At 42.0% G+C, this 25,163-nt stretch overlaps 1 protein-coding gene across 1 annotated transcript in view; it reads left to right on the top strand.

The window, feature by feature from the left end:
- Nucleotides 1–16,465: 16,465 nt before the first annotated feature.
- Nucleotides 16,466–25,163, top strand: part of LOC306881591 (pinopsin-like) — a gene marked incomplete at both ends in the record, with an annotated part of 112,510 nt that continues 103,812 nt past the window's right edge. The window contains 2 exons of the mRNA XM_079435768.1: nucleotides 16,466–16,838; nucleotides 23,033–23,361. Coding sequence (XP_079291894.1) covers nucleotides 16,466–16,838; nucleotides 23,033–23,361 — 702 coding nt within the window. The remainder of the gene's footprint in view (nucleotides 16,839–23,032; nucleotides 23,362–25,163) is intronic.

A 25,163-nucleotide genomic window follows, 5' to 3' on the forward strand; every position in this document is an offset into this window, starting at 1 on the left:
TTTGTTACCACAAACATTGATTTAAGCAGAGTCTTCATGGTTTGGTTTCTGTTTCTGTAGTAAATCAAAATGGCATATATAATTGTAATACAACTTTTGTATTAACATATTGTTTCAATGTCTGCAACTCTTTTGGTGCTATACTTGTCTATTAACCAGATGTAGCAATTTTTTTCTACCTTTGTAGCTCTTTTTGATTGCTTAACCTTGATCTCCCCTGTTCTCTATTACAAATTCAGTAAAATACCTTTCCAAAAGTGATATGCAGTGGTGTTCTGAAATGAGAAGGCAAAGACCTCACAGTTTGTTTATTTATTTATTTTATAACAATGTAAATTCATGTCCATAGTTGCACTTAATGTTGTCACATTTTCCTTGTTAAATAAACATTATGTACTCTTATCAAAAAAGAGAGGCCTCATTTGAAATTCAGGTCAGTTCTCTTTCGATAGTGTCTGTGCAGTCAAGTCCATAATATTGCCAAATATTGTCATTACATTTAATAATGAATCCAACAGGAATACAGGAGAAAATGCAACACAACAACTGAAATACACAATAATGCACCATGGACAATGGGAGAAACAGGGCTTAAATAACAGAGGACAATAATCAAAGTAAAACAGATTTCAAAAGTTCCCCAGGTGTGGGAACTAATTGCTAACAATGGAAACAAACAAGGAGCAGGAACATAGGCAAACAGGAACAGAAATCTAAACCAGAACAGAAAAAAAAACGTCTCAGGTTACGTATGTAACCATGGTTCCCTGAAGGGAACGAGACGCTGCGTCGAAAACGCATATGGGAACGCCTTCAGCGTGACCAGGCTCTGAATATGATGTGTAATCAGTCAAACAAGGGCGAGGCGTCACGGGCGGGGTGACGTCACGACCAGGAAGCATATAAGCACGTGCGGCGGAGCCGGCTTCAGCTTCAAGTCATGAAGCAAGCGCTGGCAGGGATGCCGGAAGTGTGGCAACGCGACGCAGCGTCTCGTTCCCTTCAGGGAACCATGGTTACATACGTAACCTGAGACGTTCCCTTCCAGGAACTTCGAGCTGCGTCGAAAACGCATATGGGAACGAGATACCAACGCCGCCAGACTGACAAGTCCCTGCCTGGTGTCAGGACGAAAGGACAGAGGAGCCGGGAGTGGCTCGGATGTCGAGGTCATAGAACCTAACGAAAGTCAGGGGCGTGGACCACCCAGCTGCGTTGCAGATGTCCTGCATGGAACACCTGCCCAGAAGGCCTCGGAGGCCGCCACACCTCGGGTTGAGTGCGCTCTGACTCCCACCGGCGGGGGGAGCTCAGAGGCCTCGTATGCCAAAGCCATGGCACCTACAATCCACCTACTAAGAGGAGGGCTTCGTAGCAGGAAGACCCCTCTTAGGCGGACCATAGCACACAGGCAGCTGGTCCGCTTTCTCCACAGGGAGGACCTGTGGATGTATGCGTCTAGTGCTCGCACTGGACACATATGGTTGTGCTTCTCCTGGTCTGGCTCCCCGAAGGGAGGAGGACAGAAGGCCTGCAGTACGACCGGCTGTGGAACGACCGATGGGACCTTCGGAACATACCCCACGCGGGGGTAGAGGAATACTTTCGCCGAACCCGGCGCAAAGTGAATAGAGGCCGTAGTCAGGGCCTGAAGGTCACTCACCCTCCTCAGAGAGGTGATAGCCAATAAGAAAACGGTCTTGATAGTGAGGAGTCTCTCAGTTATCTCCTGAATGGGCTCGAAAGGTGCATTGCACAGAGCCTCCAGAACCACAGCCAGATCCCACGTAGGGACGAGATCGTACCGGAGGCCTCAGCCTCAGCGCACCGCGGAGGAAACGTGTAACCAGGGGGTGTCTACCCACTGACTGGCCTCCGGTAAGGGCGTGGTATGACGAAATAGCTGCCACGTACACCTTAACAGTGTAATGGGTTACCCCTGCGGAGAAACGGGCCTGCAGGAACTCCAGTACTGCACCAACGGGGCAGTTGACTGGGTCGAGCTGGCGGTCCCCGCACCAAGAAGTGAAGAGTCTCCACTTCAAGGCGTACAGTTTCCTCGTAGAGGGAGCTCTGGATTGGAGGATGGTCTCGACAACCTCGGTTGACAGACCGGAAGCTATGAGCTGTGCCCCCTCAGGGCGTCACACCAACAGCTTCCATCACTCCGGGCGAGGGTGCACCTCGGTGCCCCCGGCCTGTGAGAGGAGGTCCCTCCTGACGGGCACTTCCCACGGAGTGCCGTCGAGGAGAGATATCAGGTCCGAGAACCATACTCTGCCCGGCCAGAACGGTGCTACTAACAGTAGACTGACCTCGTCCCGGCGCACTCTCGCCAGAACTCCAGGGAGCAGAGCGATCGGGGGGAAGGCGTACAGACGGAGCCTCGGCCACGTCTGTACCATAGCGTCCAGTCCCAGAGGAGCTGGAGGGGTCAGCGAGAACCAGAGAGGACATTGTGCTGACTCTTGAGTCGCAAAGAGGTCCACCTGGGCCTTGCCGAAAATACCCCAAATCTGCTTCACCACCTCGGGGTGAAGCCTCCATTCCCCGGGCCTCAGCCCCTGCCTCAACAGGATGTCTGCTCCCACATTGAGATGCCCAGGTATGTGCATAGCTCTCAGAGATAAGAGCTTGCCCTGGGACCACACAAGGATCTGGTGTGCGCGACCGCAGACCTCCTTGGTGGTTGATGTAAGAGACCACTGCCGTGCTGTCGGTGCGCACCAGCACGTGGTGATCTCTCAGGTCTGGGAGGAAGTGCTTGAGTGCACGGAACACCGCTAACATCTCTAGCCGATTGATATGCCACGTCAGGTGGCAACCTCTCCACAGACCGCGGGCAGGGTGGCCACTCATGACCGCACCCCAACCGGTGAGGGAAGCGTCCGTCGCTAGCGAGACGCGGCGACAAGGAGCTCCCAACACCGGGCCCTGGGACAAGAACCAAGGATTCCTCCACATGTCGAAGGCACGGACACAACGGCGTGACACTTTGACAGCGCGGAGTGAGTTTCCCCTCAGGGAGACCCCCTTGGTCTTGAACCACCACTGTAGGGGTCTCATGTACAGCAGGCCAGAAGGTATCACGCTGGACGCAGCTGCCATGAGCCCCAGCAGTCTCTGAAACTGCTTGACAGTGAGTGACTGGCCTTCTCGCACTCTCCTGACTGTAGTAAGGATCGACTCGATCCGAGCAGGGGACAATCGTGCCTGCATCGTGGTCGAATCCCACACCACGCCTAGATAAGTGATTCTCAGAACCGGAGAAAGCACACTTTTCTTGGCGTTCAGTCTCAACCCCAGTTCTTTCATGTGGGCGAGAACGACATCTCGATGCCGAACCGCCAACCGCTCTGATTGAGCGAGGATCAACCAATCGTCGATATAATTGAGTATGCGGATGCCCTGAAGCCGCAACGGGGCCAGTGCCGCATCCACACACTTGGTGAAAGTGCGGGGTGAAAGTGCTAGGCCGAAGGGAAGAACCCGATATTGGTACGCTTTCCCCCCAAAGGAGAACCTCAGGAACTTCCTGTGAGAAGGAAGGATGGAAACATGGAAATATGCGTCTTTGAGATCTATCGTGACAAACCAGTCCTCGGACCTGATTTGAGTCACGACCTGCTTGATAGTAAGCATCCTGAACTTCAGCTTTCTGACTGAGCGGTTCAGTAGACGCAGATCCAGTATGGGCCTCAGCCCTCCATCCTTCTTCGGAACAATGAAGTACCGGCTGTAGAAACCGGACTGGGTCTCGTGAGGAGGAACCAACTCGATGGCTTCCTTCCTCAGCAGAGTACCAACTTCCTGTTCCACAACCAGAGCCTGCCCGGGGCGGACCGCAGTCATAACAACCCCGCAGAACGGCGGGGGTGGCCCGCCGAACTGAATACGATAGCCTTTCGCTACGGTCTGCAGGACCCAAGGAGACACATTCGGCAGCCGCTGCCAGGCTGTCAAATGCTCTACTAAGGGAATCAGTCTCTCGAGACTGACCTCTGGTGCAGCCAGACCGCTGTCTTGAAGCGGCGCACCGGCAGGAGACGCGTAATCTGGCGGCTGAGGTGAGTTTCTCGGCTCCGCGCTGCCGGGCGGACAAACCTGAGAAATATACTCGCTGGGACCAGCTGTGTCCTGGAACAGCGGCAGGGTCAGCAGACAAGTCCCTGGAGGGCACCGAGGGGAGACGGTCACCGTGTGCCGCGGTGTAAGCCGCTCCACCCCGGTAGGGGTCGTCCTCCGTAGTCCTGGGGCTCACCCGTCAGGACCTCTGAACGAACCAGACCCTGCAAGGCAGGACCCAAAGAGACACATTCGGCAGCTCGCTGCCCAATGATCTTCTAAGGGAATCAGTCTCTCGAGACTGACCTCTGGGTTCAGAGAAGCGGCCAGACCGCTGTCTCGATGCGGCGCACCGGAATGAGACGCGTAATCTGGCGGCTGAGGCGAGTTTCTCGGCTCCGCGCTGCCGGGCGGCAAACCTGAGAAATATACTCGCTGGGACCGGCCGTGCCCTGGAACAGCGGCAGGGTCAGCAGACAAGTCCCTGGAGGGCACCGAGGTGAAGTGGTCACCGAGTGCGGCGGTGCAAGCCACTCCACCCCAGTAGGGGTCGCCCTCCGCGGTCCTGGGGCTCGCCCGTCAGGACCTTTTGCGCGAGGAGCTGGTATGCGGAGGAGGCTGCGCCCGCCCAGCAGCCACCTGAGTTTAGAGAGCGTGCATACCCTCTGCCCACCAAAGATGTTGTAAGCAGAGCAGGAGCCTTCAAAGGCGATGCCGTGGAGGGAGACAGATAGCTCGCAAGCGTCTGTTCAACCCGCGGCATCATCGCCGCATACCCGCGCTCATTCAGTTCCCGCGGGAACGACTGGCCGGGACGAAAAAAAAAATTTCACCCGCGATCTCGACACCTCGGTGAGGAGATCGGGGAAAACGGAAGGCTCCTGTGTAGAAGTAGCTCTCTGGGGCGAGAGAGGCGGCGAAACCTCGTCAACGCTCGTCACATCAACCTCCTCGGAGGACGCAGCGTCAAGCCCTCGTCTCGGGGGAAGAGACCGCTTCCGAACCGAGAGACGGAGCGCCAGATCAGGCGCGGGAGGAGATAGGGACATGCCCGTCTGACTCTCGCCAGCCAGATCAGCCTTTTTCTCTTTTTTTTTTTTTTTTCTCTCCGCAAGCCCCGCGAGCGCAGCCGCCGCTCTGCCTTTTTTCTCTGATTTAAAGGCAGAAGCGGGACCGGCTTTATTCATTTTATGCTTGTGCAAACACTGCAGCTTACAAAGCTTTCATAGTTATATCATATTGGGGTGACAGAGGCGGCGAAACCTCGTGAACGCTTGTCACATCAACCTCCTCAGAGGAAGAGAGACGAAGCATTGAGCCCTCGTCTCGGGGAAGAGACAGCTTCCACACCGAGAGACGGGGCGCCAGATCTGGCTGATACGGGAGGAGATAGGGACATGCCCGTCTCACACTCGCCAGCCAGATCAGCCTGCGAGCCCCACGAGTGCAGCCGCCGCTCTGCCTCGGCAGCAGCGGGACCGGCACCGCGTGGGGAGCTCGCGAAGGCTCCCTTCTCGAAGAGAGCCCTCCGGGTGCGGAGACCGATTTTGCGTGCTCCGCACCCAGGCAGACCACGCGCAAATCGTGTGTGTCCTCGCTCATGATATAGCGAGGGCAAGGATGCACACACGACTCAAAACATGGTCTGAAAGCTTCACCCCTGAGCTTGCCCTTGCCCTTGGCTTTGGCATGATACTGAATGCTTTCCACTTAAAACTAGGACAAACAACAGTAAATAAGACTGACACACACAGAGCGCTTCTCTGAATGACAAAAAGCTGAAGCCGGCTCCGCCGCACGTGCTTATATGCTTCCTGGTCGTGACGTCACCCCGCCCGTGACGCCTCGCCCTTGTTTGACTGATTACACATCATATTCAGAGCCTGGTCACGCTGAAGGCGTTCCCATATGCGTTTTCGACGCAGCTCGAAGTTCCTGGAAGGGAACTGAATATACATATGTCATATTACCCCCCGACCAGAAAGGTTGCCCTTGTGCTGACAACAATCCAACTAAGAAGGTAGGGGGCTCTGGAGGAGGGTGTGGAGCATGCGAAGGGCAGGAACCAGGAGAAGGAGATGGTGGGAACAACCAGAGTGGTTATGACAGAGGGAGCAACCAGGGAGGAACCAGGAGCAAGAGGAGCTGGATGGAGACCCACAACACAGCCAGGAAGGAGGCCCACGATGGAGATGAAGACCTAAGTGTATCTGAGGAGATAGAGAGCCAGGGTCACACCACAGGTCTTGAAGGCCAAGGCAAAACTGACTGCTCATGCATCTGAGGCGGATAGGGGACCTAGAAGGCCACGGTGGAGCTGGAGCGACTGAGGACAAAGGTGGAGCTGGAGGAAAGGAGGAGACAGAGGAATGGAGGGATGAGGCAAAGCTGGAGGAGTGGACTTCCATGACATAGGCAAGTCGACAACTGACCAAGGCAGAGTAGAGCTCGGTGGAGCCTTTGGGATGACGGGCCATGGTGGAGATGAGGGAGGTGGAGTTGATAAGAAGCTGGAGGCTGAGACAGGGGATCCTCATGCCAAGGCAGAGCTGAAGACTGGAAGGCCCGAGGCGGATTTGCTTAACAGGGTGTAGCAGACTGAGGATAAGCCAAGGGACTGACAGGAGCCAGCGGAGGTGGGGCCAAGGAACAGGTAAAGATTGGAAAAGGAAGTGGGTGAGGGAGGCCAGGAGAGATGCAGGGGAACAGGAGCTGGGCAGAACCAGTGGGGATGGGGGAAATAACCTCCTCTGAGCACATATAATTTCAGAGGTCAGTTCAGATCACCCTAAGTGGTATGTGAATTGTAGGCAGGGCTACCCTCCATACCCTCAAACTCCTCGAGTACTTCCTCAATGATGGACGATGTTGTTGGCTCACACACCTGATCAGAGTTTTTGTGACTCTTGGGCTCCAGGGCAATGTTTTGCTCAGTCCTCTTTAAAGGCATTGGCTCTTGCATCGTGGCATGCTCGAGGTGTCCATCTGCAGTGGGCTCTGGTGTCCTGTCCATGCAGAGGGGAGGTGGCTGGCCAGGCTCTGGGTCACAGGCTGTGATGGAAATGCCCCATGCCGAAGTGCCCAACCCACATACTCCAGCAAACTCCTCTGTTTAGGGAGGAGGAGGAGATGCACTGCTGGAGAGTTCTGTTGTTTTGGTCCAGTATTCTGTCATGATGTGGTGGCTGTAGTAAGTGCACAACATGGGAGAAATCAAAAATAATAATCTTTAATAATAAATCCAACAGAAATACAGGAGATAATGCAACACAACAAACATAAACGATACAAGACCAGGAACAGAGGGAGAATCGGGGCTTAATTAACAGAGGAGTGTAATCAAAGTAAAAACGAATGGGTGTGGGAACTAATGGGTAACTTTGGAAACAAACAAGGATCAGAAACACAGGCAAACAGGAACAGAAAACTACACCAGAGCAAAACAGAATATACACATGACACTGCCTCACCTGACGAAACACCCCTGCTTTCCAAGTGCATTTAACATCATTATCAAAAGGTTCAAAAGAGGAAGTCCTTTGTCACTTCTGATTTTTAGGCTTAATGGTCTTGTCCACCTGTGCAATTTGATTCTTAAATGAATAAAATGAATTGTTTCATGAAACATAAACCCGTTTCATTGGATATTATAATACAGAACATATAACATATTGAAATTCATATTTCTGAAATGAAATAATCAATACTGAATATAAGTGTCTTTGTCTTGTCATGTAGAGGATGTAGGTGGTATTAATGTGAGAATCCCATTTACCATCCATGAAATAGAAAACTATGGCATCGTTCTAAATTCGTAGGATGAATTTATGGCTCTGCAGAAGCTTTGGATGTAAATTCTTTTAAAATCACTTTCCCCTGGAGATCCACAACCAGGTCCAGGGGAACAAGATATATAAGAACCAAAGGGATAATAATACCACACTCCATGGATGATTGCTTTTGCGTGCAGCATAACAAATCCCATCAACACCCAGTGGCAATTGATTGTGAAATTGCATTTTGAAAACATAACTTTGCGTATTGATTTGGCAGACACAGCGATTAGCTCTGTATGCCTAGGCTAATGGATTATGATTTATACTTCCCTCACCCTAGAAACACTATCAGAGTAACCTTCAATTTATCATGAGGATGTGTGGCGGGATGACAATGAGCAGATAATTTCTTGTCAATGCTTTTGTAGAGCATCAGACATGAACAACTGGCCCTCAGAATACAGAGACCATACTGTTCCTTGCTGCACTGTTGCATTTAAATAAGCAGCAGTTTGATAAATGACTGTGCGGTGGCCTGATGACCCAGTCGAATATGCAGCCCTATTATATTTAAAGGAGAGTGCTACATGTCTAGATCTGCACTCCCTGGAGATGAGGCACCCACAGTTCTGGGAAATAAGTGAAAGTCAAAACTTCTCTAAACCAGTGAGATCATTTAGAATGTGCCCTATTTTCTTTTTTCAAAAGTTGCTCTTATTTATTTATTTATTTATTTATTTATTTATTTATTTTCACAGCTCCACCTCTTCACTTTGTTGCATTATTAAGGTTATTTGGATAAGTGGCCACTTTCATGTTCCATTTCTAAGAATCATCTTTCTCGTTTTTAGTTAAGCTGCACACATTTGCATAATGTCACATGGTGTGTATACACTTCTGCTCAGCTTGTGTTCGACTAGTGGCATCACCTTCAGTTCATGAAGGTTATAGTGAAAAAAGATTAGATGACAGAAACTTTACATGCTGGAGCATACAGTACAGTAAAATCACCCTAAGCATGGCTGACAAGCAAAATAAAAGCTAACCATATCCTTCCTATCTCCTCCACACATGCCCAGAGTTGTGAGCTTCAATACATACTTATTTATATTCCACACACTCGCACACACATGTGCACACACTCTCACAATACTTGTCTGGGGCTTCATATTCCCATGAAAATTCATGCAGTGGCTCTAGTGGGCCTGTGATCATTCTGGTCGGTCTGGGAGATGTCATCTGACAGATGCCTTTTATATCATATGAGAGGAACCACCTGTTAAACATTTATGGCTTGAGTTCCGTGCCTGGAATTCTGGCCAATTATAAGGAAAAAAAAAATCATGGCGGCATCTCCATTCAGCGAAAATAAGAAAAGAATGTGATACACCTGCTACCCATGAGTGAAAACAAATTTTAAAATTTTACATTTAATTCAACTTTGTGAGGCATGTTAGAATGGTAATGCTTAAAGATGAGGTCATTAATCATTTAGATGGTCCAGACAGTTGTAGTTTATTGGCTGATTCCAAGACTAGCTTGTCTTTTTATAACTGTGAGAGAAAGAACACATTCTGTTTTGTTTTTAGTGCCTTTTGTACCTGTCATAAGAGTTTAACTGTGCCCATGTCCTTCTACTGAAACAGCTATTTGAGTTCCTTCAGATATAGTATGTGCTGTGCCAACAATAGTCTTAGTAACCAAGTAACGTCTGAGTACTGCTATGTGCAGGCGTGTCATTTCCATGACTATTTTCTGATGAACATGACAAGCTTTTCCTTGGAAAAGGAATGAGGATGTAGTGCTAAGCTAAACTGAAATGACAGGGGAGATGGTGTCAAAATTCAATCACAGTCATTAGTTGCACACTCATGCCAGATGACACAACACAGCTCAGCAAAGCAGCAGAGATGTTGCCCCATTTATCAAAGTGTGAATATTTATTTGCCTCTATGTAGTCGATAATGTGGGTTATTCCTTTGTTAAATATTGGCCGAAATCTTAAAACTGCCTTTTGGTTTAAGACGTCACAGTAATTACAAAGACCAACATATTTACTTAACTTATTTAGAGTCCTTACTAGAACCAGGAAGTACAACCATATTAGCCCGGTTCTTTCAACACTGCATTGGCTCCCCATCAAACATCGTAAAGATTTTAAAATCTTGTTAATTACTTATAAAGCCTTGAATGGCTTAGCTCCTCAGTACTTGAGCGAGCTCTTATCACATTATAGTCCTCCACATCTGCTGCGTTCTCAAAACTCTGGCCATTTGATAATACCTAGAATATCAAAAATCGACTGCGGGCGGCAGATCCTTTTCCTATTTAGCACCCAAACTCTGGAACAATCTACCTAATACTGTTCGGGAGGCAGACACACTCTGTCAGTTTAAATCTAGATTATTTATTTATTTTATTTCTCTTTTATTTGACAGGGACATTGCAATTAAACATAGTACAAAACAAGTTAGTAACTAATGCTATGCAAAAAGAGTTTATAGCTAGAGCTAATTTTCAACTCCAGTCCCTGGTTGGGCCTTTACACTACAACTGATACACACATTTATTTAACCTGGCTTACACATAACACACTAATACGCTTCTATTATTCAAATCCGTTAAAGGATTGTTAGGCTGCATTAATTAGATCAACCGGAAACCAGGGACACTCCCCATAACACATGATGTACTCGTTACAACATAAGAAGAATGGCATCTACGCTAATATTTGTCTGTTTCTATTCTGTTTCTCAGTCCGTGTCCAGATCAGATGGTGGATCGGCGCCGGGAGATGATGTATGTTGCCCTGATCGTCGGCGGAGGCCGGACACCTGGATGAGCCCCGGGGACATATCCCCAGTCACCGTAGCCACCCGATCCAGTCTGTATCCAGCCCAGATGGTCACTGCAGTCACCAGATCCAGTCCGTATCCAGATCAGATGGTGGATCAGCACCCAGAGACGACCTCTACAGCCCTGAACGTCAGCGGAGACCAGGACACCGAGATGAGCGCCAGAGACAGATCCCCAGTTAGGACCCCGCCACTTAGACAGCCATCGGGAAAGACCACTGGAACCAGTTGAGCCCTTACAATCTGACTTTGCTGCAGTTGGAATTGAACTGCTGGTTCGTTTGGCCAGAGGAGAACTGGCCCCCCGACTGAGCCTGGTTTCTCCCAAGGTTTTTTTCTCCATTCTGTCACCAATGGAGTTTTGTTTCCTTGTCGCTATTGCCTCTGGCTTGCTTAGTTGGGGACATATTTCATTTCCAGCGATATCGTCGACCTGATTGCAAAGACACTATTTAAACTGAACTGAGCTGGATGATGACATCACTGAATTCAATAATGAAATGCCTTTAACTGAAAATCTTTTTTTTTTATCTTTTCATTTTACATTATTGACACACTATTTTCCTTTTTTGATATTGTGCAGTTGCTTTGACATAATTTACATTGTTAAAAGCTCTATATAAATAAAGGTGACTTGATTTGAACCAACTCACACATTTTGATTTATGTAAAAATAACAAAAACTGAACTGAATCTACTTTAGGCTTTGCAATGGCCAAACCTTTCTTAATGTTTCAGTGATGGTTAGGTCTGCTAGCTAGAAAAACCTCAGAAACATGACTTAATAAAACCAGATGAGTGCAAAATTAAGGTTTTAACTATAAAGCAGTCATCAGATCTAATAACTCTAACTAGACCCCCAACTCCTCTAATGTTTAACACTCAGCAACTTGTTTTGCTGGCTTTTTTTTTAAAGTATTCTTATTTGGCAAACATGGTACAATATAACTCAAAAGAACAATTGTTATACTACCCATGGGTCCAGGTTTTGAGCTCCTTACTCAAAGTTACGGTTATGTGTTTTCAAGTGGAGCTTTGCAATTATCCTCTGCAAAAACGTTTCTTTGTTATATTATGCCTATATTGATCTATGCAGTATTTATGGTCTGTTCTCTAGCTTGCTCATTGATGTTATTTGCCATACGAGCTGTACAGTTTTATCTTTTAATTGTGACAATTACTAGAGCTTGTTTCACTGATCCTCATGTGATATTATGACTGGTACTTTTCACAAATAAAGTGATGTGAATTGGAAGCAGAAATCTTGTGTGTGAGTGTGTATGAGAGAGCGAGAGAGAGATTAAATTAGTTTGATAAACTATTTTATATGACGTATAGGTAAGTAGGCTGTATTTTAACCTATCCCACCTCAGGGGTTTGACCTTCTTGACTATATCCAACAATTGAATTCAGAAAACAAATGCAATATTGACAATCTGTTAAATTCCAAATTCAAATAAATGAACAAAATCAAAATATTTAGACATACCATTATAATCATAATATTTAGCTAATTTAGCTTTAATTTATATAAAGGCATTTATATAAAACATTGATATATATGATAATGATCATTGTCATGTCAGGTCAGGCAAAGGAAGAGGAGAGGGAGAGGTGTATTTATGACTGCAGTTTCATTTATAACTGTAACTGAAATTTATTGACAGAGTAATATAATATAAAATATAGTTTTATAGGTATACATTAAAAAAAAAATCAGGTCTCAGGTTTTTAGTTAATTTACAGGAAATAGATCACTGCACATATTGTTTCCCTTATCTGACATACCAATTTTAGCTAATGAGTTTCTAATGATTTACCCCATAAAACTGTGACTAAAACCTCCATTAAAGACCAGTGTGTGTTTAATGAGCTATATATTATAGTGCTGACTCTCACTAATTTGTTTGTCAACCAGTACAATCTCTTTTCAATATCTCTGTGTTGGTTCTAGATATGTGCAGTTTAGTGTAAACAGAGAGATAATTAGATCTCTGTTGTGGCACTTCACGAATCATAGCGAGCTCATTAAGTACAGCAGACTACTTCAGTACACTAGCCATTATCAAGTCCGTCATGTTTGCAAAATGAGATCTTGGCCTCAAAATGAAAGTTTGGCTCAAAACCACTCTGTATTGACAACATATTTAAATTCTTCATACTGTACTGTAGCTATCAAGTCCTAAAAATTATGTGTTACCTTGACAGTAATTTCTTTGATGATAATTAACGACAAGTATGCAGCCAGTGTTTCATTTTGCATATTTGTCCAAATGTAGTGGAGACAGCGATAGACTCAAATTCTGGCATTAAAAACAAACAAACAAAAAAACTCCTTTATAGTTTCAATGTGCATCTCTTAGGATTCCATTATTTTTGAATTTCTGATGGTGACTTAACTTTGCATAGAAAAAACATTCTGGCCCTCTGTATAACAAACAAACAACACATAAAAACTGACAACTTTTAACCTTTAGTGAACAGATGTGTTGAGAAATACAAAATGTATGCATTTGTGGCAGTTGGTTTGTGTATACTAGTAGCATATTAAATTTAGTCACCAGGGTGGAGCAACTCAAGGTCATTGTCAGGAGTAAAGGATATGCTGGCTCCCTATAGGGAGAGAGGTGAGAAGGTTGGTAAGACACAGCATGAGGGTGTTAATGTTGTGTGCTCCACCTCCATTTATGAAGTATACTGCCAGTTTTGTCTTGACAGTGTGCCTGACTCTCTCTTCTGTCCTGTGACAGTATGTCCAGGATCAGATCTTATAGGTTAGTCAAGATTATACTGTGGAGCCATTAATAAAAGTAAAAAAAAAAAGGTCTAAGATTAGCATTTTGGTTTTGATATTATACTCATAGCATACAAAACCATACACATACACATACTTGGAAACACCTTTCACATACCAGTTGAAAATAAATTGACTGACATTGATCGGGCAACAAAAGAACACAGCTAAACTCAAGCTAATTTCTGCGGTACGTTCCTTGCCTGGTTAATTAGTTGAACTGCATAAGCTATTTCCACACGTTGCAGTACTCTAATTGCAGGCACAACATAAAGTAAATGGCCCACAAACTCTTCAATTATATGCTTAATCTCCCTTTAGTATCACCATCAGTGTATTATAGATATAAAGTGCCCATGTTTTGCAATGATGCAAAATGCTTTTTTGGTATGCTTTTCAGCCTATCAATTCCAATTATGGATACAACAATTATTGTATTTATCTTATGGTTTGTAATTTGCTTCTTTGTTATTGTTAATATAACAAAAGCAACTATGTACTGTATAAATACTCTAATCACTATATCTGTCTCAGCCTCTAGCATTCTTGGACATCATGAATCCTTGAAGCTGAGAGATGTTTTTGACTTGAAGGTAAACAGTGTGGCTTAAGTAGAGACTGAAATGTAAGATTTGAAGCCTAACAGTATTTCCTCTAAGGATGATCAGTGAGGACCCTCATTCTGCCAACAGTGAGCGAGAAAGCACATAGGCTAAATTTGATTTCAGAACAACATGCTGTATGCAAAAGCATTTGTAATTCTGCAGATGTTTTAAGATCAGCGCAATCATTCTGTATGATCAATTGATGGATGTATCAATTGATGCATTCAGGTGTTTGAAGTTAGTTTAGTAACAAACACATTTTATTTATATTATTAATTGCGCTATTGAATAGTGGAACTTACTGTTCCAATACTTTTGGAGGGCACTGTATATGTTACAGTTTACTTGTACCATTCTGTGTTCAGCAAGTTATTCACTAGTTTAATGCTCTCAGATGCAGCTCCTGCAGTTGCCGGAGACATGATCCTAAACTACCTTGTTCATGTTTGGCTACAGCATTATTCATTCAGACACCATATCCACATTTTTAGAATATACAAATTGAACTGCACCCCAAATGAAACAGAACATTGGTCCAATTAGCTACAGTATAGGACATTTTGCAGTTGAAGATTTGTGCAACTGCTCTTATTTTCCATCCAATTGAACTAGAAGATTACAGCATGAAATTGGGTTTAACAAGCCAAACAATAGAGCACGTTTTCCTCTTGATGTGCATATGCAAAGTTGCAAAAAAGAAAAAGAAAAAGAAAAAAAAAGTAATACTTGCACAGCATTTTCAGTTGCCTTGTGTATTGACTGGAAATTGTTTAACTAGCACAACCTTATTTTATGTGGTGTGTATTGAGAAATTATTATTCTCTATGGGACTATAACAGCAGGTGCTAGTGTTGCAGGGGCTCTTTGTCTTCGGTAGCAGACAGTGCAGCAGAACTAATTAGATCTCACAAAAACCAAAACAACAACAAAAAACACTCCAAATTCATTGGAAAAGGACAATTCACTTCTAGACCTTGCTGAGATGGAGTGATTCTGCGATTTCTATGCTGAATCTCATACAATTAAAAAAAACAAAAAAACAAGCCCAATAAGTGTTGTCCTGAGAACCTGAGGATCATTAATTAATTAAATATACAAAGCATTCAATGTTCCACTCAGTTAACAGCTCCATTTCCCCATATGTGTTCCCCTATGAGATATATTCACCTCCGCAAATATAAATTACTCTTCACAGTCCATGTTTACTTACTGTTGAATTTTGCATTGTGAAACACTTTAAAATAAAAAAGGTTTCTTTGACTTCTCCCACATCACTCTGAAATCAAACAAAGCCCTCAACCGGCTCTTTTCCTAAGATCAATACAGAGGGTTAATTGACCCCCTGTCCTTTGTCTTTCAAGGCAATGTGTTGTGCACGCACATCTGTTTTACTCAGGGCGAATTTACAACTATTCATACATTTCTCTGATATCCAGACTGAGAAATAAACAGAATTTTAAACAAACCAGAGAATCACAGTGGTTGGACAATGGTGTTGAAACAGAATGTGACGAGGTTATATACAAATTTTGCTCTAGTCTAGACTACAAAGTAATTTCATCAGCCTATAATGCACATGCTATTCAACACCAACAGGCTATTTCTTTTTTGTTTTGTTTAGCTAGTTTTTATGTTTATTTTAATGCAATTTTATCAGATGAGAAATTCACAGGATTATTCAATTATTGTCTTGGACAATGAGGGACTCTCGAGCTGAAAACCATGCTATAGAAGTGGGATGCGAATTAAAACTCCATTTTTTTATTTTCGTTTAAAACTTCTTCAAACAAGTCGACGCTTACATAAACACTGAGAACCATGGACAGCGCTAAAACGTACGAACAGTGATTTGAGTAATTCGAATAATAAAAAGGGTATTTAAGACTTTTACCAGTGAGCATTCTCCACGAGATAAACATTTTTCCAACCGTTTAATATGTCGTGCGACAGAACAGAGACGGAGCAGCTGCGCTGCAAAGGTTTTTGTCCTCTTAACCTGGATGTTGCGTCCAGTAGCCTATCCTCAGCAGAGCAGACGTCAGCTGAGAAGGAGGTACACTAACATCAACACAGTACAGTTCCACCCTATATGAGGATTGTAATCGCCACACGGTGGAGCAAAGGGACGCCAAACTTTATTCCCACTTTTGAACCGATGAACCGAGCAACAAAGTAAGGCAATTGAAAAAAATAAAATAAAATAAATAATTCGTTGTGCATCTCATCCAACACTTAAACTCAACAGCAAATAACTATCCTCTCTATGGATCGCAGTCTGTTGTCAAAACGCCACAGCACATTAAATGTTTTGCTTTCACCCAGAAAACAATGCAGTGACTTTTGTTCAATGTGCACTCAGAACGGATTGCGATGATTGCGTCCAACTTGAGTGTGATCAGCTGCAGGAGGACGAACAGCGCGCTGTGCCTCAGTGCAGTGGAGGAACGTTTGGAGGCGTCCTCCTCCTATCGCAACCTCAGTCCCACCGGCCACCTGCTCGTGGCGGTGACCTTGGGCTTCATCGGCACTTTCGGATTCCTCAACAACCTTCTGGTTCTCGTGCTCTTCTGCCGCTACAAGATTCTGCGGTCCCCCATCAACTTTTTGCTGGTGAATATTTGCTTGAGTGATCTCCTGGTTTGCGTGTTGGGCACGCCGTTCAGCTTCGCGGCGAGCACTCAAGGGCGATGGCTCATCGGCGAGAGTGGATGTGTGTGGTACGGCTTTGCCAACTCGTTGTTAGGTGAGTGTTTTGCGGAATACTCCTACTGTAGGCTATGCGTTATTCAGTTCATCAGTTATGTTTTTGCATGCAGTAAAGTTCTCAACTGGAATGAATCATTCAAATGATCAAAAACCCTATTAATCACAAGTAGCCTACCTAAAGTATCCAGTTGTGTCTTCATTTGCAAGTTTAGCTTAACGTGTAGCGATAACTAAACTCATATGGCATCTTTGTGCTGCTGTTTAAATATATATATATATATATATATATATATATATATATATATATATATTAAAAAATAGTTTTCTGCAAAAAAAAAAAAAAAAAAAAAAAAAAAGACATTCAGTGGCTTTGAATTAGTGCCAAAACGTTTTTCAAATATTAGTAATATTTAAAACAAAAAATAAAATAATAATAATAATCAAATATTTTATATCAGCACCTATAAACATTTGTCAAGAAAGTGAAAACATGTTAGGCTATAGCACAGATGTGTTTAACTCTTAATGTTTTAATGAATTGCATATGATATGCAGTTTTGAATAACTTCTTGCATCCAGGAAACAAACAACCAAACAAAAACAAATAAAGACCAGTTTCCACACCACACCAGTTTCAGTACACAGACAGAATTGCAGCTTATAACTGCAGATGAGTCTGAAGGTTCTTGCTGGAGGCAGCAAATCTTCTTCCCGAGTAAATTTGGTTCCTTCAACTGATGTGATTCTCAGTCAGTAGCTCAGTGATGAAACACCACTTTGATAGTAGATTTCCATTTTTTTCAAGGCTTGCCTATACCTTTATCACAAATGAACTGAAATAAGACTAGAAGCATTTGATATTTTTCACAATTCAAAGATTTCATGACGTTCCTCTCACCATGTTTAATTGATGTCATTTGACTAGCATGTTAACTTATATTACTTATTGTTGTTTTAATGATGTATGAATTCAAAACTTACAGGAAATAAAACACTGTTTTGGGACATTTACTTGACATATAGTTACAAATTAGTGTGTTACCGTTTCAATGATTTTAATTTTAGAAGTTATCATTACAAATGATATATTAGACCGTTAATTAATGTGTACATGGAATATTAGCAAGAGAGATGCCATTAAGGACCGGAGTCTGATGAAGACAGAGGTCAGAAAAAGAAAAATGCTAGAAAAATGCAAGAGTGCCAAACAAAGAAATCATGAGCATTGGTTAAAATCTTCTTTTATCCTTTTCTTTTCCATGTGACCAAATCTGAGACATTCACACTGACCTATCAGCGGACCATAGCATGTCAGGCTCACCTCAGGCTTTGGGTTTGATTACTATCAGGACCTCTGTGAGCTTAGTGATGCAAAAATACCTTTTTTGGTTAGAAAGTGAGGTTGTAATAGAGAAATACATTTCTCTGTTAATTTTCAGAACTGCATAGTGTCTTAGAGTAGTTCATCACTTCGAATCACAACATCACCACTGTGTTTTCAGAACTCATAAACATTCATTACATTAGAAGGACATAAAACTTTGAAGATAATAACATTGATGATAAAGATGCACCACTAATCTGCTCTCAAAGAAAGAATCTGTCATTCAATCAGGAACACTCCTAAACTGATAGTAATGTCATTAACATGCAGCCACATACATCAATCCACTACTATCAATTCACTTAGTATTTGTCATAGTAACTATTGCCAAAAGCGTTTGTGTGCATGACTTAGAAATTCATTGTTTTCTCATGTGATGCTTTAGACTTAAGAGGGTATGAATAGTATTGTATCACAATTCATATGATTTGGCACATTGTGCGCTGTATTCATCAAATAAATGTCAGTGACACTGCAAATATGCAAATAAGAACATTAACCTGGGGTTTAGTGATGTACAGTGTAAAACAGAAGTTTATGCATACTCAAGATTAACTTTTAACCCTGGGTAAAGTATAAGCAGTATGAAACATGAAGCAAGATAACCCAGGATTGCATTTTCCTTGGTATAGACTGACCCAGGGTTAATTATTTCAAAATGTGAAAGCCCTATAAATATGAATACTCTATAAATAAGTTTAGCAGTAAAATGTTGGAGGGACATGACAATTTGAATATGATTTTTTTTTTTTTTTTTTTTATCAGATCAGATAGAGATAGCCTAACCATGCTAGAACCTCAGACTGCTTTGTTCTACATTACAGGTGCATCTCAGAAAATTACAATATGGTGAAAAAGTTATTTTTTTCTTGTAACTTATTTCAAAAAGTGAAACTTTCATATATTTTAGATTCATTACATGTAAAGTAAAACACTTCAAAAGTTTTTTTTTTTTTTTTAAATTTTGATGATTAGAGCTTACAGCTCATGAAAGTCAAAATCCAGTATCTCAATATATTAGAATATTTCCTAAGATCAATCAAAAAAAGGATTTGCAAAACAGAAAAGTTCAAGTTCTTTAAAGTATGTACATTTATGCACTCAATACTTGGTCGGGGCTCCTTTAGCACAAACTCCAGCATCAGTGAGGAATGGCATGGAAGCGATCAGCCTGTGGCACTGCTGAGGCACTATTGAGCCTTCAGCTCGTCTGGATTGTTGGCTTGACTGTTTCTCATCTTTCTCTTGAAAATATCCAATAGATTCCATATGGGGTTCAGGTCAGGCATGTTGGCTGGCCAATCAAGCACAGTAATATGATGGTCAGCAAAGCACTTGGAAGTGTTTTTGGCACTGTGGGCAGGTACTAAAGTCCTGCTGGAAAAGGAAATCAGCATCTCCATAAAGCTTGTCAGCAGATGGAAGCATAAAGTGCTCTAAAATCTCCTGGTAGATGGCTGCATTGACTTTGGACTTGATAAAACACAATGGACCAACACCAGCAGACGTCACGGCACCCCAAATTATCACTGACTACGGGAAACTTCTCACTGAACTTCAAGCAGCTTGGATTCTGTGCCTCTCCAGTCTTCCTCCAGACTCCAGACCTTGATTTCCAAATGAAAACCAAAATTTACTTTTATCTGAAAAGAGGACTTTGGACCACTGAGCAGCAGTCCAGTTCTTTTTCTCTTTAGCCCAGGTAAGATGCTTCTGATGATGTTTCTGTTTCAGAAGTGGCTTGGTAGCCCTTTTCCTGACGATGTCTGAGCGTGGTGACTCCAGCTTCAGTTCACTCCTTGTGAAGCTCTCCCAAGTGTTTGAATCGGCTTTGCTTGACAGTATTCTCAAGCTTGCAGTCATCCCTGTTGCTTGTGCACATTTTCCTACCCAATTTCTTCCTTACAGTCAAATTTGCATTCAATATGCTTTGATACAGCACTCCTTGAACAGCCACCCCTTTCAGTAATGACCCTCTGTGATTACCCTCTTTGTGGAGGGTGTCAATGATCGTCTTCCGGAACATTGCGAAGTCAGCAGTATTCCCCATTATTGTGGTTTCAAAGAACAAGAGACACCCAGAGTTTATACTGTATGGATGGTCATTTATTGAAACTCAAATGTAAATATTGTAATATTTTGAGATACTGATTAGCTGTAAGCTCTAATCATCAAAATTAAAGCAAAAAAAAAAAAACTTTTGAAGTGTTTTACTTTACATGTAATGAATCTAAAATATATGAAAGTTTCACTTTTTGAAATAAGTTAAAAGAAAAAATTAACTTTTTCACCATATTCTAATTTTCTGAGATACACCTGTATGTCTAGAGAAGGATCACTATAGTCATATTCTCCAGTAAGTTTGTTTTGAGCAGAGAATGTTTTTCTATTTTGGCATCGAAAGGCTGCCAGTGAATGCAGCAGTGCAAGACAAATCATATTTGATTGCTTTGTTTGTGGGAAAATCACCTCTTGGCAGCTTAACATAGCCAGAATATTAGATTTTGAATCCACCTCAGTATGGCTTGAGATCTTATGCAATTTTTCCAGATACTTACTATATCTGATTAATCTCCTCTGAGATGTTATGTGAACAATTTATCATTAGAATAAGCTAAATAAATATCTCATAAAATGTTTATGACTGTTGGTTTCATCTGGATTCAGTTTGAAGAAAGTAATCAAAAAGTCATTTCATACTGCAGGGCTGTGTACTTGAGCACTGATCCCAGAGGAACACTTTAAAAAGCATGGCCTTGTAGTGCATCAAAATGTGAGTTACATCTCTCCTTAACTTTGAAGAAATTAAATTAAGGTGTATTAAATGTGTTATTAATATGGTTAATAATGTTGTGGTTGCTGAGCATGATAAATATTACAAAAGTAATATAAAAAGTAATACATTGCACATGTATACCAATTAATCATGTGTGTGTATAATATGTTAATAAAAGTTGTTTAAAATTTGTAATATATTTTTCTTTCTTTTACCCCCATTGTCTTTGGACATCACTGACTTTCATTATATGCATAAAAACTTTATTGTTCAAAACATCTTTTTTATTCCATAGCAGAACAAAATATCCAATGAGTTTGGAAAGGCTGAGTGTGTCAGGGGGTGAAATGAAATCAATAGCACCCTTAGTTAAAGCTGTAATAATGGCATTTCATTGCAGATTTGGCAAACTATCCAGTGCATTTGTGCTTTGGAGATTGGTTTTTATTTTTATGTGTTTTTGCAGCTTTGAGCAGTGTAGCCAATCACAGACATATCTACTGATTTCTTGGACCCAACATCCAATCAGAGGCGTTTAAGTTAGAATTCACTCAGCGCTAGAATCGCTGGAGTTTTTGTGCAGGTGTTGTGTTCAGAATGAATCATCTCATTATAACAAAGTGTCAACACAATGTAAGTAAGAGATTCATTGTGCAGCGTAGAAACTTCATTGATTATAACGTAACTATGAACGATGAACTAAGATGAGTGACAGCTTTTAGTGATTATAAATGGAGCGCTCTTTGCGCCATATAGCAATGGATGGCACTAAAACATTTATATATATATATATATATATATATATATATATACTGTGATTTGATTCTGGATGCGGGCCTGGAGTGTATTATGACAGAAATTTTTGGGTGAACTATCCCCTTAAGGTGTCAAATAACCATGCTAGCTGTCTGACAAGTGCATCTTGAGACCTAAATACCAAGATGTTTTCCTAGATTCTCAAAGCTGGGGTATTTGTTATATTCGACATGGTCTAGTGGTTTAGTTAAGGAATCAGCAATCGGGCTGTAGAAGGATTAGATTTCGGGTGAGCTTCATTGCGGTCATGCCCTTGAACTGGGTACTCCAGTTTATGTAGCATGCCCTCCCAATCAGCTGAACTCAGTGTCCACAGGTCTAAATGTTGGCCTCCCCTTATACTCATAAGACGTAATGGTGGTATGTGGGTGACTTGATGCTGAAAAATAATAAACAATTGAACATTGAGATTTAATTGTTGTGAAGACATCAAAGTATCTCTGGTCTGGGTTGACGGACCTAGAAATTAAAGTGTTCGACACTAACAGATGTGCACATAGGGATTTACCTTGATTACTTCCTTAATGGTAGGATCTTTGCTAATTAAAATGTATACATAACTGTGTGTTGCTCCAAATCAAATAAAATCTCTAACTACCTTTACCTGACCAATAAGAAACTTAAAGGGTTTAGCTCACTTAATGAAAATATTTAGGATTTACATAATCTGATTTCAAAATACAGTGTATTAGTTATGTACACATTGTTGTCCATTAATCTGATTAATGAAGGAAAATGGAAAAAATGGCACAAGATGTTATGGAATTTTAGCTAATCCCAAGATATCTGCCAGGCTTCAAGGTTCAAATAACACACTCCTTCTGTCCACTTCACTGTGGTGCTATCAAAACTTTCTGATGTTTGTAGAGTCAATGGAAGACAGAAGACAAGGCAAGTGGAACATAAATTACACGCTTTAGCATTAAGAGCCGACTTGTGGATCTCTTGCACCTAAAACTGCACAACAAATAAAGAGTATGAATAAAGAATCAAAGCCTTACTAATCAGACAACTCAACTGAACTCTGCAAAAGTTATTTTTTATGTGCATCAGAGCTGCTGTTTATCAGTCAGTGCCAGTCTTGAATTAATAGTAGGACATGTAGTTCTGCCCTTCTGAATGACTTGTCTATGCCTGTGTAAAAAATAATTGAACTCCACGTGAGGAGTCATTCCATAATGGAATAACACATTTGACTATTTAAACTTAAATCATATTATAACATTATCAAAATATGTCTTTATATTTTCTGCAGGCATTGTGTCACTTATCTCTCTGGCCGCGCTATCATACGAACGCTACTGTACAATGATGGGCTCCACGGAGGCTGATACCACCAACTATAGGAAGGTTGCCGGTGGGGTGGTGATGTCCTGGGTCTACTCTTTAATCTGGACACTGCCCCCTCTATTTGGTTGGAGCCGCTATGGCCCAGAAGGCCCTGGGACCACCTGCTCTGTAGACTGGACAACCAAGACAGCTAATAACATCTCTTACGTCATTTGTCTCTTTATTTTTTGCCTGATTGTCCCCTTCCTGGTCATTGTCTTCTGCTATGGTAAGCTGCTGCATGCAATTAAACAGGTGAGTGAAACACAGTCCACTGTCATTGGTTATGTGAAATCAGTTTTTCAACTAAAAATTTAGCATGTGCCCTTGGTAGTTCAGTATTTGATTAAGGTTAGGATCAGGGCTTGAAAACTAAAAAAAGTTCAGTTCAGTTCCAGCAGAATCAATATTTTTACATTTCCGTTCCTGCGTTCCTCTGTATTATTACCGCTCCGCAACTGGTTCGAGTAGAAAAAATAACGGTTAATACCATTATTTTTTAAAATTATCTTTGCCTATAATAATAATAAAAAATAAAGTACAGTGTTTTCTTTACACAAAAAGAAAAAGAAAAAAAATACAGAAAGAGATGGTATCTTTTAAAATTTCTAAATGTAGGCTACTAAACAAAAGAAAAAAAAAATCTATTAATGCTTTAAACACAAAGTATTTTTTTAAAGATATTTAAAAATGTTTGCTGCAAATTGTAAAAAAAAAAAAAAAAACGCTACTTGTATAAAATTGCGTTTTGAGGAAAAAAACAAAACAAAGGCTAAGCCACGTCACATTTTATTAGGCTATTATTCAGAAATGATGTAGGCTAAAATGCTGGTAAATCAAAAATGTTTACAGACATTATAAACACAGTTATTAGTTTCTCTCCACAACAAATCCTCTAAACTTAAGGATATAGCCTATAGGCTATAAAAACGTCATTCCAAAAACAAATTAAAGGTGAAACTGATGCCTACCTCTCTCACTCGGCACGAATCCAAATGTTTTCATATTCTCGACGTATACTAAAATATTATTTATTGGCTTTTACTTTCATCTACGTAAAAAAACATCATCCTTCACATAGGCAATAACAGCACAGTGAGGCGGTGGTCACGCTGAACGCAGCAGATTGGACAACGGAGCACTGTAACTTTTTACACATACCTTTAACTGTATTTTATTTTGATAATGAACTGGCTGCAATGTCGCAAAAATATGTGTCTTTGTGCGCATGAGGCGCCAGCGCGATATGGCCATACCAACGCTGGTTTGTTATACAGATGCAAGACATCATTCAAAACTGTCAAGCTATTGCAAAACAAATAAAACTGTAAAATAAAACTGTAAAATAAAACTGTAAAGCTTTTGCAAAATAAAGAAAACTACTTTCTGCGTCTCTTTTTCCTTTCTCAGAACGTTGGAATGCGTCACAATGAACAGTAGGCTTAACTCAGCATTTTTTTTTCTTTCTTTTTGTTAATCTGTCAATGATTTATGTGAAATATATTTAGTGTATAGGCATATATATTCCTTTTTATGTAAGCCTATAGTTTTATTGTGTTTTCTCCGTTCACAGAAGCGCCGCAGGTGCGCAAGATCTGTTGAATCTATGTAACACTGTCGTCGGATAAACTCTAACGCCGATGTTCTGACGATTTGTGCTACCTTGTCAGATTTTGCTACCTCCCATTAAAACAGATGGTAGCAGAAATCATTTACATTGCGACTAGGGTTCACAGCTGAGCGCGGGCGGGCATTTCACTCGCTGGATGCGTCAGCATCACATTTGCATAGTATTACTTGAATTCCTGATTGGGTGACAGCAAATTTCAAATATTAAATGGAACGATAAAATAATGTTATTAACCGGTTAATGGCCATTTCAAATTTTCGATTCTGTTCGGAACTATAAATTTTGATTTCGTTCCTTGAACCGGTTCAGAGCCCTGGTTAGGATATCTGATATTTAGCAGCTGCTTATTGTCCATTCGCTGCAGGGAGCATCCTGGGGTTATTTTCCTTTTTCAAGGGCACTGTGCTGGTAGGGGATCTCAAAAACT

This window comes from Barbus barbus (genome assembly GCF_936440315.1).
Source record: "Barbus barbus genome assembly, chromosome: 15".
NCBI classification, from domain to species: domain Eukaryota; kingdom Metazoa; phylum Chordata; class Actinopteri; order Cypriniformes; family Cyprinidae; genus Barbus; species Barbus barbus.